Source organism: Lissotriton vulgaris, chromosome 4_1 (genome assembly GCF_964263255.1).
Source record: "Lissotriton vulgaris chromosome 4_1, aLisVul1.2, whole genome shotgun sequence".
NCBI classification, from domain to species: domain Eukaryota; kingdom Metazoa; phylum Chordata; class Amphibia; order Caudata; family Salamandridae; genus Lissotriton; species Lissotriton vulgaris.
The window spans coordinates 1,751,678,340-1,751,693,092 of NC_141691.1; the positions used below are offsets into that span (position 1 = coordinate 1,751,678,340).

The window sequence follows — 14,753 nt, forward strand, 5'->3', positions numbered from 1 at the left end:
AATGTTACCAAACTTTATGATCATACTGTCTCTATGAGACTCCTATTTTCGGTTTTTGTCACCCTCTAACGAGCAAATTATGCAAGATATGAAACATTTAAGATCAAATACTGTAGGCTAATATTGCCCATTTTTAGACTGATCTAATCATTTAACCATATGTGAATACAGTCTGCTTTGGAAATTGTAACATAATTAGTTCCTGTGAACGAATGTATCATGTAGCAACAGGTTAATTATGTACAGTTTTTAAAATCTAATAATACGAATGCTTAAAAAAAAAAATTCTTACTTCAGAAAACTAAAGGAAAATCGATCCCCTGTTACTAGGGCATACATTACATGTGGGTACCTTTCAGGCTTGTAAGTAAATTGGAAAAAAATCCATGATATTTCCCTTGACACAGACCAGTGAAAGATGTGATATTGAGTAACCACTAGAATGAACAGTGGAATCTGTGAAATATTTAGGGTTTTGCCTAGACGTGGTTTTACCGAGACATGGTTAATAGAAAAAAACGAACATAGCCGCGTTAGACACCCATCAGAAGGATGGATTGTCTTGCTTTTATCCCTAGCCGGTAGATTGGGAATAATGAAATGATCATCCTATAAATGTTTAACATTCCTCTGATACTAAATCAACAGTTTTTCAAAATGTTTATGTCCCTTCCGGTTAGACCGGTATGGTCAATTAACCAACCTAGTCAGTGTTGGGAAATACTCAACCTACTCTATGAACAGGGTGGTTTTGAAGAACCTGATAAGGAACTATATTATTTACGTGCACAAGCACAGTATGCAAAACACTGTACCACCCAACCCCATTCTTACTTCACCTAGCAACGTAAGAACACACAGCATCAACGGTGCAAGATTCATCCGTTGATGCCCGAAGAGGACTAGAGATTGACATGCATGCCATAAAATGAAAGCCAGGTTCTGAGCTGGGATGGTGCAGTGAGATAAATAACGGTGATGGATCAAGCCCTGATCTTTGGACTGGGTAAGAGTGGTCTGCTTAATTCAGACACTCTGTTCATCACCACCCCCTTTTCTGAATCGTTTTTGGCCACTATAGGTGTGGCAGGGTATACTCAGACATGAGTCCCTTTCTCACTGCACCATCAGGATTCAAGCAAGCCGGGCCGAAGAAGGCTGAAATGCCAGAAACTGGTCCCCGGTAGCTTGTCTCCTTTCTGGTGAAGAATTGGCTTGGTAGTTTAGTCTGCCCTGTTCCCATGATGCACTGGGCCAGGGACAGACTGATTTGCATATAGCCAGGTTCTGAGCTGGGATGGTGCAGTGAGATAAATAACGGTGATGGATCAAGCCCTGATCTTTGGACTGGGTAAGAGTGGTCTGCTTAATTCAGACACTCTGTTCATCACCACCCCCTTTTCTGAATCATAAAATGAAAGAGGGCATCTTACTGTTCTGTACTTGCTGGAACTACCACTGTTACACCACCCCACAATAACTCATACGGTAGAAAAGAAGTCACTACAGTGATGACAAAGGCTGTGGTTGAAAACCTTTGGGTCTTTATTACAGGAGGGATCCTTCCTTATTATACACAGATTAGACAACTCCTCCTATTATAGTCCGTTTCTGTATTATATGCTTAGAGTAGCATCCAGACATCTGATTGATACAAATCCCAGCGAACCCCCAACTCTCTCGCCTTTGCTGACACCCACCATGCATAAAAAATGTAGTGATTTTATGGGAAATGTTGTAGTACAGTAATGCTCAGTACCCCAAAGTGTGCATTTTGGGCCCTGTAAAAGAGAGCATGGTACAATTTAGGCCAACCAAGGATAGTCTGAGAAATCTGAAGGGAGCATGCAGCCATCTTGCTGCTGCACAGGATGCTGTCCTAGGCTCTGACGCGTTACCCATGCATGGTATCATGGGCTAGTAGATTGTTGCTGTAATTTGTTAATAGGATAGATCTAGAACAGTGATGCCACGGATTAAACTACATTCATGTTCGGTGTCTTTTTCTATTTAATAAAATAAAAAATTACCTTTCAGCCTACCAATTACATAATAACATTTTTATTTCTAAATTTTCATTAGACATGAATCTAGACCTGCTATACAGCAAATAGAAAAGTCGATAGTTTAACCAATCAAGTGTTCCATATACTCTTAGTTATATACAGTGTTATTTGGTCTTCTCTTTTAGTTTGCTCCTTCCGTAACATAATCTGGATATATTTTTGTAACTACCTCCTTTACTTACTTGATCATGACAAACAAAATAAAGTGTATTAGTATTTTAGTTTCCAGGGCTCCCCCTTTCTTAGTGATATAGTAGAAACAAGAGCATTACGTTTTTCTTGTTATTATGAATATATTTACCTTAAAACTGTGCATTTTATTTAAGGTCGGGTGAAGAAGGTTGCTACCCAGATCTTACGGATTTCTGTGAAAAGAGACTTGAAAGCTTGAATCCAAAAAGCAGAGCCTTACGAAAAGACACACCTGCTGCCACCCCTGCCAGTTTTAGTTTCAAGGAATGGCAAAATATTGAAGAGGATGTTGAGGTACAGTGTGCATGCAATCATTCAAGTTAATATATTTACAGAAGATCAGAATACTCGAAAACCCCTTTCTTTCATAATTGGTTTATCATTTGTTCCTAAGTTGTATATCATTTGCTATTGTAGAAGAGGGTCTTCGTTTTTTTCCATGTACAAACCTTACCATCAGTTATTGTTTGTATACCTGTCTTCTAATTTTATACCGATTTAGTCGAATTAACTTTTACAAAGCACTTCTCCATTTCAGTGCTTTAACGTAAATATGCTGACATCTGATTTTAGATTACAGTATTTAAAGTTGCATGCTTCCCACAATTAATTGATTTCTATTTGCTGTAGTTCCTTACTTCACATCGGCTATATTTTTTCGGTCTCGGTTCTCCCCTCAATTCCTTTAATCAGTTCTTAGTCTTTTGATGATTTATCTGCCATCTGAGAAGAGGATTCCTCCCAAATGCTTTAATGTTAGTTTTAGCACAGTAGTATGCAAAGCTGCACAAGTACTTTTTTGAAAGTAAAAATAGCTACATTGTTCCTGGTAACAATTATTTGTTAGCCTTATAGTTAAAGATTTTTTTTGTGACATATTTTTATTTGGCACTTCAACATTATGATATATAGCATTTACACCATCATAACTATATACAGTAATAATTATAGTTCCACAAATTTGCACATCCTCAAGATCCATATCATCAATTATTCCAATGTGAACAATGTTATTCCGTGGTGATATGTTCCCCGTCGGCAATGTTGGGAACTAGTACTACAGGACCGGCACATGGATTCCCTCTATAGGTGTTCCATTTCCCCCATATGTTCTCCCATTTTTAGGGCAGCCCAAGCTCATATATGGTACGGTTTCCTCCACCATGCACTAGTCCAAATCATGATTCCCATTATCACCCATATTTATTCCAATGCTATTTAAATCTGTAGCTTCCCAAACATTTAACAGACACCATTTGACTGAAGACATTAAAACCGTTCCACAAGCAGTATGTATATAGTTTATAACCTTGCCCCAGAAAACCTGGACCACTGGACAATCCCAAATGATATGGAAGAAGGATCACTCCCCTCCACATTCCCTCTGACAAGTAGAATCGGGCACTGCCCGTTTTTACTAGGACATTACAGGAATTTGAATTTGAATTTAAAAGAACTTGTAGAGCGCACGTACACTGAGTCAGTTTCATGGCGCTGGTGAGGTCCCTAGAAGAATGAAATAAGACATAGGACATACGAGTCTTATGTAATATTTTCAACTGCACCAGCCTGAATTGTGTTCTGAACACCACCTCCCTGGGAGAGGCCGCAGCCTTTCTTCTTCCGCAAGATCATCTAAGTCTGTCTCCCAACTGCTGCGTAGGGGAAGAAGCGGGTCTGGAGAGTATTAATCAACTTTTTATAGGTGAGGGAAATCGCCCCCTACTCATATAGTCGTCCAATAGTCTCTCTTCCAGTGGTGATGCCTCTTGCAGGACCTTGTCTCTGGGCATAGCCACCATCAAGGTGAGGCGCACCTGCAAATAGCAGAAGGTCTCTGTGTGAATCCCTAAATTACATTATTTTGACCGTGGGCCTAAGGTCTCCCACCCTTGAGATACCAATAAGGTCCCTCTTGTCAAATCCTGCTCTATATTTTAACATGCCCAATATTTCTGAATCCCACAGTGGAGTGTCATTTGTGATTTTATCTTTTCACGCAGGGTTTTCAGCGCCCTGTGCCAGGTGTGTCCCGCGAGAGAAGAAGGTCCCGTCAGTCGTTGATGGCTTGAGTATAATGCTTACAGGAATCCTCCTGGTGTAACACGAGTCTGTCCATCCGATACGCTGGATTGTCGACAGGCTGATGGCCCTATTGATTGATCACCTGTAATTGCGCTGCCTAAAAATATTTTTGTATGTCGGGCAAGGCGATTCCACCATCGTACCACCCCCTAGTCAATTTTGCCATAGCGATACGAGTTGCTTTCCCGTCCCATAGTAGGATACGGACCTCACCCTCTATATTTTTTTTATAAAATTTTTATTTATAGTATGCAAAGTGAAAAATAGAAAGGGGAAGGGGAACAGAGCAAGGGAATCAAGAAAGAAAAAAGAGAGAAGAACAGGCGACACTCCGTCACATAACCCCACACAGGGGGTGCCAAAAAATATGATCGCAAAGGGAGGGGCAATAGGGCATCAAAGCCTGCATCAAAGAGGGCGGTAGCCAGGTAGAGCAGCAGAAGTGCGGACAAGGAGGCCCGTCCATCACAGTGTCCAAATTGTGCCTGGAAATTCCAACAGTTGATGCAATGTCCCCAGCTCGGGAAGAGCAAGTCAAGCCCCCTCTAAGTCATAATGTCCATTCTCGGGAGCACAGCAAGTCGCAACAAGAGAAAAAAAAACAACTTCCCCAACTACCACCCCCTACCCTCCTTCCCTCCCCACCACCCCCCTTCCACCCAGTGGTGGCGACCAACATTCACACAATCCGCAACAGTCACATCTGTAATCAAATTTGGAAGAGATGAAGTGCCCGCAGTGCTGACGGGCAAACTGCCGAAGGCAGGCCTCGGGACAAAAACCTCACCAAGGGGCCCCAGTTGAACATAAAGTTTTTAAAATTCCCCAGGAACATGTCTGAGAGCCGCTCCAAACTCAAAAAGCGCCATAGCCGGGCGTGCCACAAAGAGACGGCAGGGGCAGACGTGCTTTTCCAAGCGGCTGCCAGAGTCAACATGGCTGCTCCCAAGCATAACCACATAATGCGCTTATCAGCCCTAGTCTGGTGTTCAAGCAATGGATCCCTAAGGCCCAGCAAAACAAAGTCCATGGAATTTGGGAGTGGGTAACCCAGTATATCTTTAATGTGGGAGAGAACCTCGGCCCAGAACGGCCGGATGGTGGGACAGTCCCACCATATGTGGCTGAAGTCCCCCAACATCCCACAGCCCCGCCAACATCTATCTGAGGCCGTTGGGAATATGCGGTGTAGTTTACATGGGTACAAGTACCAGTCGAATAGGAGCTTCATATGGGCCTCCCTGAGGTCGGTAGAGTGGTTATGTGCTGTCACGTCCCGCCACAAGCTCCTCCACTCGCTGTCGGAAATGTCCCTCCCCAGTGTGGTCTCCCAGTGATCCTGATAGCGAGGCCGTGGAGACATGGTAGTGTCTAACAGCAGCCCATATAGAAAAGAGATCGCCCCCTTCATGGTGGATGTGCGAAGGAGGAAAGTTTCGAATTTCGTCAAGGGTCTGGTAGCGGCATCCACCACTCCAGGCGACGTCGCCCAGTGCAGGAGCTGAAGGTGTCTAAAGCGCTCCGTCGGCAAAACACCATAATCCCTCATACAGTTATGGAAAGTGAGGGGTTCGGCACCATGGAACAGGTGGGTGAGGGCTCTACAGCCACCCTCCCTCCAAGTCTCAAAGGGACCCTCCGTCAGCGCCGGGGGAAAGGCCGGATTGAAATGGATCAGGGTGAACGGGGACGGGAATGTGGTCCACCGGTCATCGCTACTCACCGTGTCCCAGACCTTCAACACCGTGCTGGTAGGAGTGCTAATGTACGCGTTTCTGGGCCGGTCCACCTTAGGCTTCCAGGCCAGATCCCAGATGGAACGACCCGCAACGCTCCGATCCATGTGGAGCCAGTGCTTCTCCGAAAGCTGTTGGGACCACTCCACGAGGACTCTCAATTGGGCAGCCTTGTAGTATAAATGCATGTCCGGAAAGCCCACTCCTCCCTCCAACCGCGGACGCCGGAGAACCGTAAACGGAAGCCGCGCCCGACCGCCTTGCCAGACATACTTCAGCATCACGGTCTTCAGCCGACGAAAGTAGTCCAGCCCTATCGGGATAGGCAAGGCCTGAAAAAGGTAAAGGAGCCTGGGTAGGAGAACCATTTTGAGTGCATGAATCCTACCCAGCCATGAGATAAATTTGGGCTTCCACCGGTCCAGTTCCGTACGAATCGACGCCAGCATCGGGGGGAAGTTAGCCTGGAACAAAGCGCCTATGGTAGAGGTCAGCCGCACGCCCAGGTAGAGCAGAGAGGATGATGTCCACGGGAGCGGAGTAAGCAGCCGGATCTGTTGCACCTCCCCCGGCGGCAAGGTCAAATTTAAGATGTAGGACTTGTCAAAGTTAACCCCGCCACTGTTTCATACTCAGAGAGCACCGAATGGACATGGGGTAGCGACAGTGCCGGGTCCCGACGGACAGCAGGATATCATCGGCGAAGAGCGAGATCTTATGCTGCTCGCCCGTAAAGGGGAGCCCTAGTATCCGCTCACTCTCCTGTATCGCCAGCGCCAATGGTTCTTTGCTAAGGGCAAAGAGAAGGGGCGAGAGTGGACAGCCCTGGCGCGTTCCTCGGGAATGACGAAAACTCCAGGACCTATGGCCGTTAACCAACACCCGGGAGGTAGGGTTATTGGAATTGGCCTCAATCATTCTTATAAAGTGGGGCGAGAACCCGAAGGCCACTAGCGTTCGGTGCAGGAACCCCCAATCAACGCGGTCAAAGGCCTTCTCCGCATCAAGCCCTACCAACACTGCTGGTATGCGGAATCGCTCTGCTTTTTCAATTAAATGGACGACGCGCCGCAGATTGTCATGAGTCTGCCTACCTTTAATGAAGCCAGACTGATTAGGGTGGATCAGAGCAGGCATCAGGTCTTGCAGCCTGCCCGCCAGGATGGAGGAGTACAATTTAGCATCCAGGTTAAGGAGCGCTATCGGACGGTAAGATGCACAGGAGGTAAGGTCCTTACCTGGTTTGGGGATAATAGTAATCAACGCGTCGGCCATGGAGTCCGTAGTTCTACCGTCAGTGGCCATCGCGTTGAAGAGGGAGACTAAGTGGTCGCAGATGTCAGGCGCAAACGTCTTGTAGAACAGGGCCGTATAGCCGTATAGCCGTCAGGCCCAGGGGCCTTATGCAGTTTCAAGGCCTTGATAGCATCCAAAACCTCCTCCCGAGAGATGGGGGAGGAAACAACAAGTCATTCCATTCTCTGGAAACTCTCGGTAGAGGCAGACCTCCCAGAAACTCGGATTGAGCCTCCGGATTGAGAGCGTCGCTCGAATAGAGCTCTTCATAGAAGCGACCAAATATGGCCGCCTTGTCCGCGTCTTTATGCTGAACAGAGCCAGCGTGGTCACGTACGCCCCCGATATAATCCCTTTCGCGTTTGTCACGAAGCTGCCGAGCAAGGTGGCGCCCAATCTTATTGCCCTGGGAGTAGGAGGTACGACGAAGGCGCAGAAGGGTGAATTCCGCCCTGTTGTTATAATGGGCCTTCAGTTTCCCTCGCACCGCCGTCAGGGGGCGCAGGGTCACCCTGGAGGGGTTCGCCTTGTGCGCCTGTTCCAAAATGGCAAGCTCCGTCTCCAGAGCTTCCCTCTCTTCCCACCGAAGTTTATTAAGGTTCGCGTTGAGGGCGAGGCACGTGCCCCGCAGGGAGGCCTTGCACGCGTCCCACGTGTTATACACCGACGTGTCAGAAGGCGGATTGAGGACAGAAAAATCACCAATAACCTTCCTCAATGCCTTACAGGACACCTCATCTCTCACCAGAGCCGCCGGGAAGTACCACTTCCGCCAGCTGTCTCCCCCCGCGGCCCAATGCAGCCCCAGGACCACCAAGCTATGATCCGACAGCGAGAGCGGAAAGATATCAGTCATTCGAATATCCCCCCTGAGAGCCTGGCTAACCAAAATATAGTCTATGCGGGAATATGAGCGATGGACGTGAGAGAAGAAAGTGTAGTCCCTGGCCTGTGTGTGGACAAAGCGCCAGCTGTCTACCAGCCCCATTTCACCCACTTGACGCTGTGTGTCCTCCGAGAAGACGCCAGTATCTGCCCTGCGTGCCCCAGAGCTATCCAAGTCCCTGTCCCACACCATGTTGAAGTCTCCCAGCATGATTAAGTGCCCATCCACAAAGTCCCCCATCTTATCCAACAAACATTGCAAAAAGCCATTTTGACCTGCATTCGGAGCATACACCACGACAAAGGTACACAAGCGATCATACAGCATCCCCTTCACCATTAGCCAACGACCCTCCTTATCAACGCTCATCCCCAGGGGTTGAAAGTGGAGGGAAGCCCGGAAGAGGAGGGCCACCCCTCTATGCTTCGTGGGCGCGGACGCCCTGTAGATAAGGGGGAACTGCTTATGGCGAAGTCTCATTTCGTCCCTCCTAGCCAGGTGGGTTTCCTGAAGAGCAACCACATCCAGGTGATGGTCTGAAATGTACTTCCAAACTTTCTGCCGCTTCTGCTGTGAATTGAGGCCCTTCACGTTCCAGGTGCCTATACTAACAGGCATAATGGGGATCTAAAACTCCACGCTATGTAGGCGCCCAGACATCCACACTCCACTCTTAGGTCCCCGCCACACACCGGATCCCAATCCCATCGAGGACAACTACTCATAGGGAGCCAAGGAAAAGTCCCTAGCCACAACCGCACAGGAGGGACTGCACGCACTCCCCCCCAGCATCCCAGAAAGGCCTCTCCTCTATAGAGCACAAGAGCCGAATAATCACCATCATAGAGCAAAGGAAAAAACGCAAAGGCAAATAGCACTGAAATCACCAACATCACGCATCCATCATACACGGCCGCCACCACCCCACCCCTTCCCCCCAACCCCAACCCCAACCGCCCTGTCACCGTAGCACCAACTGTCCCACCCCCTTGCAACAACCCGAGAACCAAAAAAACAGAGCACAAGGCCCGTAACCTGAACCAAGCATTCAGCAGTTCCAATGGGCCACAGGTCACAAGGTCCACATCAGACTGGAATCGGGGTGGGGGCACCAGTTCTGGGGCCCCCAGGGCCAAGGCCCGGGGTATCTTCTCCAAAAGTACCATAGTACCCCAGGGCTTTAGGGACAGAGACCCTCCGGCGCCCGACCATCGAGGAAGTCAGGGATCATGCCGCTCCAGAGCTCTGCTGAGTATCTGCAAGCGTGGCCGAGGCCACCGACGCCACCGCTGATCCTCTCTCCTGCAAGCTGACAGAGTGGTCCGGACGCAACCGGTCCGGGGAAGAGCCAACCCGGTGCCACGATGAAGAGCGACGCCGTCGCCGCGATGGTGAGGACTGTGCCGTTTGAGAAGAAGGGTCGTCCTCCAGCCCCAGCAGCTCCCTCGCGGCCTTCAGGGAGCGAATCTGTGCCAGTCTGTTCTGCCACCGAAATATAATACGGAAGGGGTGTCCCCAGGAGTAGGAGATGCCACGCTCCCTCAGAAAAGCAGTCACTGGCCGGAATTCTCTCCTTTTTTGAAGCGTGGACGCCGCCAGGTCCTGGAACAGCTGCGGCCGATGGTCACGAAATTGCAAGGTGGTGATGGCCCTAGCCTTCCGGAGGATGCGTTCCTTCGTTTGGAAGTCATGTACACACGCGAGGATGTCCGGGGGGGGGGCCACCTCCTCGGCTAGGCAGGCCAACTCTGTGCACCCTATCCAACTTGATCTCCTGAACGTCTTCCTCAGCCAACACTTGTAGGAATAGGGCCTGCACATATTCTCTCAAGTCTCCAGCCTCCCCCCCCCAGGGACCGCTCTGATACGGATGTTGTTTCTTCTGGAGCGGTTTTCCAGGTCTTCGGCGTATGCTTGCAAGTTCAGGTTCTGGTCAGTAAGGCGAAGAACGTCTTGTTGCAATTGGTGAACGTCATTCGCCATACTTAAGTCATGATCTTCTAAGGTGGCCACCCGCTCACCGATTCCATCCACATCTCTCCCGACCTCCCGTAGGTCCGACGCCAGCTGAGCGCGAAGCTCGGAGATGTCCTCTTTGATAGAGGCGAAGAGTTCCGTCATGAACGCCTTGGTGGCGGGCGCCTCCTCGTCCGCTTGTCTAGTCGAACCACTAGCTCCGGGGGAAGATGGCGGCTGTGATGCTTTAGAAGCTCCGTCCTTCATTGTCCTCCCCTTGCGCGGCAAGTTCGACATCGCGGCGGAGCCGTGGAATCAAGGCTACTGGGGACGTAGGCCGCTCAAAAGTACCTGCGTCACGGGCAGCAGCCGCCCGATTAAGATGGCGGCGTGGGAGCTTCCCGCCAGAGGCCCAGAATGACGGCAGTAAGTCCCCGTCTCACACAGCCGGGCCACGAACGCAGCCACACAATACCGCCCGTGCACAGCTTAGTCCACTATCACTGGATAATGTGGGCCGGGCAAGCAGTCCGCAGGGCAGAGCAGGCCTCTGAGTCCAACCAATGTCCAGGCCTGGGTGCTCCGCGCAGGGCCAACAACCCCAAGTCGCAGGTGGTGCAGGGCACGAGTCCACACCAGGCGGCACAGTACACACAGGGACGAGGAGGACCCTCCGACCCAGCAGTGGTCGCCGAGGGCGCCGCCGCGCTGTTCAGAAGTAGCCGCAATCAGATCGCACGGCTCCGCCAAAGATCCGGGGCTCACCCTCCACGTGGTCGGCCGTCTGCCGAGCCTCTCAGTCCCGCACAGCAAGGAGCTCGCTATCAAACCAGTGTCCCGGCGTAGAGGAGGGACCTCGATGGCGAGGGGAGGTAGAGGGCGACTGCCACTCCGCGATGTCACGCCCAGCCGGCGCCGAGTCACTGCACTCCCAGGTGGCTTCTCTCCTACGCGAGGCCGGTGCGCAGCAGGCCCGATGATGAAGTGCACCTAGTGGCGTTGTACGGCCACTCTGGGACTCGCCGGGAACACCGGACCACTCCGCTCGATGCCGCTGGCCCCTGCGACCGTTTCAGAGCCAAGTGGCGCCCTGAAGGCGATGCTGTACAATGCTTAGCAGGTCGGGCGCCGGAGCGACTCGAAAGCACGTCTTACTCCGTCGCCATCTTGGCCACGCCCCCCCTCTATATTTTTTTATTATGTTGTGGGACCGAGAATGGTGTGTGTCTAAAATCTGCATCAGGGAAGTGACTCTGTGGGCACTCCTGGGCATTCTCGCCATAGATTACCCACGGCATGTGTGGGGTTAGGTAAGTCATGTGTAGGAGGTTGAATTGTATATATTTCAGTCTTGTGTTGTGACAAGTGTGTTTGGGGTATGCTAACATTTTGTCCCAGTCTTGGTCTGGGATCTCATGACGTAGAATGTCTCCCCATCCGTTCCTGAGGGTTACCCGTGGTTTCTGTCCCATATCATTGAGTACTCTGTACAACCACGTCACCTGATGTTGCGCCGAGCCAAGGGAGCGAAGCGGATGCAGCACCAGGTGCTGTGGGGGTTCCTCCCTTCTTAGGTTCCATAAGTCTGTATACGAGTGCACCTATGCCTCATAAATGAGGAATTGGCCTCTGGGCAGGGCACTGTGTACACATATTTCCTCCATCAGGATAAGGGCAACCATTTCAAAGCAATCCCCCACCATTGTGACTCCGGCCGTCATCCAGGTCTGGAGCTGGGTTGCTGTAAAGCATCGGATCGGGGTCCCATGGGGCAACCCCACCAATGGGATAGCCGGCGCATACAACGGAGCCCTGCCAGTCCGAACCACGATGCCAGCTATGCAGGGCGACCTGTAATAAGACACTCGGCCGAGGTATTGAACAACAGGGCATAATAATTTAACAAGTAAAAGGCCTTGATGAGGTGCCAGTCCCTGAGTATCTACGGCGCCCTGGTGTGTACTATCCATCCATCTGGTCACGCACTGCAGCTGCGCTGCTATATAATACAGTTTGAAGTTTGGGACCCCAAGGCCACCCCGCTACGGTGGGCGCTTCAGTACTGTAAGTGACACCCTGTGACAGCCTCAATCCCATACCAGCTCCCAGAGCGGGACGTCCAGCTGTCTGCACCACGTCCCAGAGATCTTAACTAGGAGGTTGGCGAAAAAGTATAACAACCACGGGAGCATCACCATCTTGGAAATTGACACCCGGGTCATAAGCGATAAATGCAGCGATCTCCCCATAAAGTGACGCAAGACCACAGGGATTGCACCACTCTGCATAGAATCCCTTCACTCATATCATCCAGCTGATGATACACCTGGATACCCATATATTTGAAAATCACAGGTGCCCAAGTAAGCCCTGCTCGAAGATCTATTGGAATGGGAGTATCTTGATTACAAGGGAGAATACATGTTTTGGATCTGTTCACTTTCAGCCCTGCTATTACCCCAAAATCGTCTAGGTGTCTGATCACTTCCCTGGCCCCCGCAGAGTCTCCAGACAGATATGAAGGAGGTCATCTGCATAAAGAGAGATAACGTGTTCATGGCCATCTGCTGAGATTCCACTACCCCTCTCCTCTTTCTGAAATAATTCTGCCAGTAGTTCAATAGCTAGTGGGAAAAGTTTGGGTGACAGAGGACAACCCTGGGAGATGTCATAGGAGGAAGAGATGGTAGCGCACGTTTTAACACGCGCGGTCAATCTCTTATATAGTAGGGATACCCATCTAATATTGGCTTCACCCATACCCAGCCTACGCATAACCTCTTCTAAATAATCCCACCTCATCAAATCAAAGGCCTTCTCGAGATCCACTGACATAAGCAGCGCCTCTGGTAGGGCCTGGACCTCAGGGTGATAGAGGCGATGGTAGGGCCTTCTAAGATTTAGGGATGTATTACGGAGCGGGATGAAGCCATTCTGGTCTTCATGCCCCAAACCCTGCATACGGGGGAGCAGTCTGATAGCCAGGACCTTACTCAGGATTTTGAAATCCATACTAAGCATGAACAGTGGGCGGAAAGCGATAACTGACGCCCCAGGAATTTTTGTTTCAAGGAAAGGGATGACTATCACGCTTCATGTGGTTTCAGGTAGACAGCCCTCCCTCCTGGAAACCGTATACAGCCACTTCTATTAAGGGGCCACTATGCTCGCGTATGCCACATAGAATTCCACTGGTAATCCATCAAGACCCGGGGTTTTACCAGTGGCTGTTTCTTTAATAGCCAGTTTAATCTCCTAGGTGGCCACTGGGCCTCCTATGCTTTCCCGCACCTCGCGTATCAATGTAGGGAGCGATAATTGGTCTCAGACCACAGCTAGTGAATTGTCTGAGAGGGCCACTGGGCTGCCATACAGGGTCTTGTAGTATTGTTTAAACTCCTATTTATGCCATGAGGGGAATAAACAGGTGTCCCTATGGCCGATGACAGGTGTGTGATGCGTACACCTCACAATTCAGGGTGTATCAGCCACGCTAGGAGCGTCCCTGGTGTACCTACCTCATTGTGCATTTTTGCAAAATAAGGCTTGTAGTCCAGACAAGTAAGAGCTGGTGGTTGGCTGTTTCTAGCCCCAAGGTGTTTTCAATCATGTGAAGTGTGATGTCCAGTGTGCTCAATTCCGCATTAAGTTCCATGCTAACTCCCACTGATTGCCCCATACAGTGACCCCGGATAGCTACACTAAAAGCCTCCCACTCCAAGAGAGTAGATGACGCTATACCCTGGTTTTTGTAAAAATATTCTATTATAGCTATCTGTTCCATTTCCTTATAGCAAAGGTCTTCTAATTCCACCGGTTGTAGGCGCAATGTCAGGATTACCGGTCTTTCATTGGACAGTCTAACCCCCAGGAATAAGGGGCTATGATGTGAAAGAGTGTGTCCCAGGTTGTCATGAAAGTGGCAAAGTGGTTTAATCCCTTCAAGCAGAGGAACCGGTCTACCTGTGTAGGTATTGCATAAATGGGAGAATAGAAGGCGTAATCCCGCTCTCTTCCATGTTGTGATTGCCAGATGTCTTGTTACCTCCCAATGTTGGAGCCACTTCTGAAAGCCCGTTGCTATCTTATGGGCAGATGTCCCTGACAGCGGTGGAGTAGATCGGTCCAACAGAACATCAGCCACACAGTTATAGCCCTCCTGCTAGCAAATTCTCGTTCACCAATTTACCCAGTGAGGCCGACAGTGTATGAAAGAACGACAGCGTGTCATGGTTAGGCGCATACATGCTTCCCAGTGTTACTTCCTTCCCCAGCAGCCTTCCCTTCACTAATACATATCGTCCCTCCGCGTCCACTAGTGTATGTAGTGGCTCGAAGAGGGTCCCAGCTCTCACCCATATCAATACTCCCCTGGCGTACACAGAATAAGAGGTATCATATAGTTGTCCACGCCATCTATCGTGCAGTCGCAATACTTCAGTCTGCGTAATGTGAGTCTCCTGAAGGATAACGATATGGAACCCCAACGTCTTAAATATCTATTAATGTGGTGTTGCTTGATGGGAGACCCCCATT

General features: G+C 49.8%; 1 protein-coding gene across 1 annotated transcript in view; it reads left to right on the plus strand.

Annotated features, from left to right (window-relative positions):
- The window catches only part of SPAG1 (sperm associated antigen 1), a 1,072,862-nt gene that overhangs the window by 140,953 nt on the left and 917,156 nt on the right, over window positions 1-14,753 (plus strand). The window contains exon 3 of the mRNA XM_086966056.1: window positions 2,393-2,552. Within this exon, the coding sequence (XP_086822182.1) occupies window positions 2,393-2,552 (160 nt within the window). The remainder of the gene's footprint in view (window positions 1-2,392; window positions 2,553-14,753) is intronic.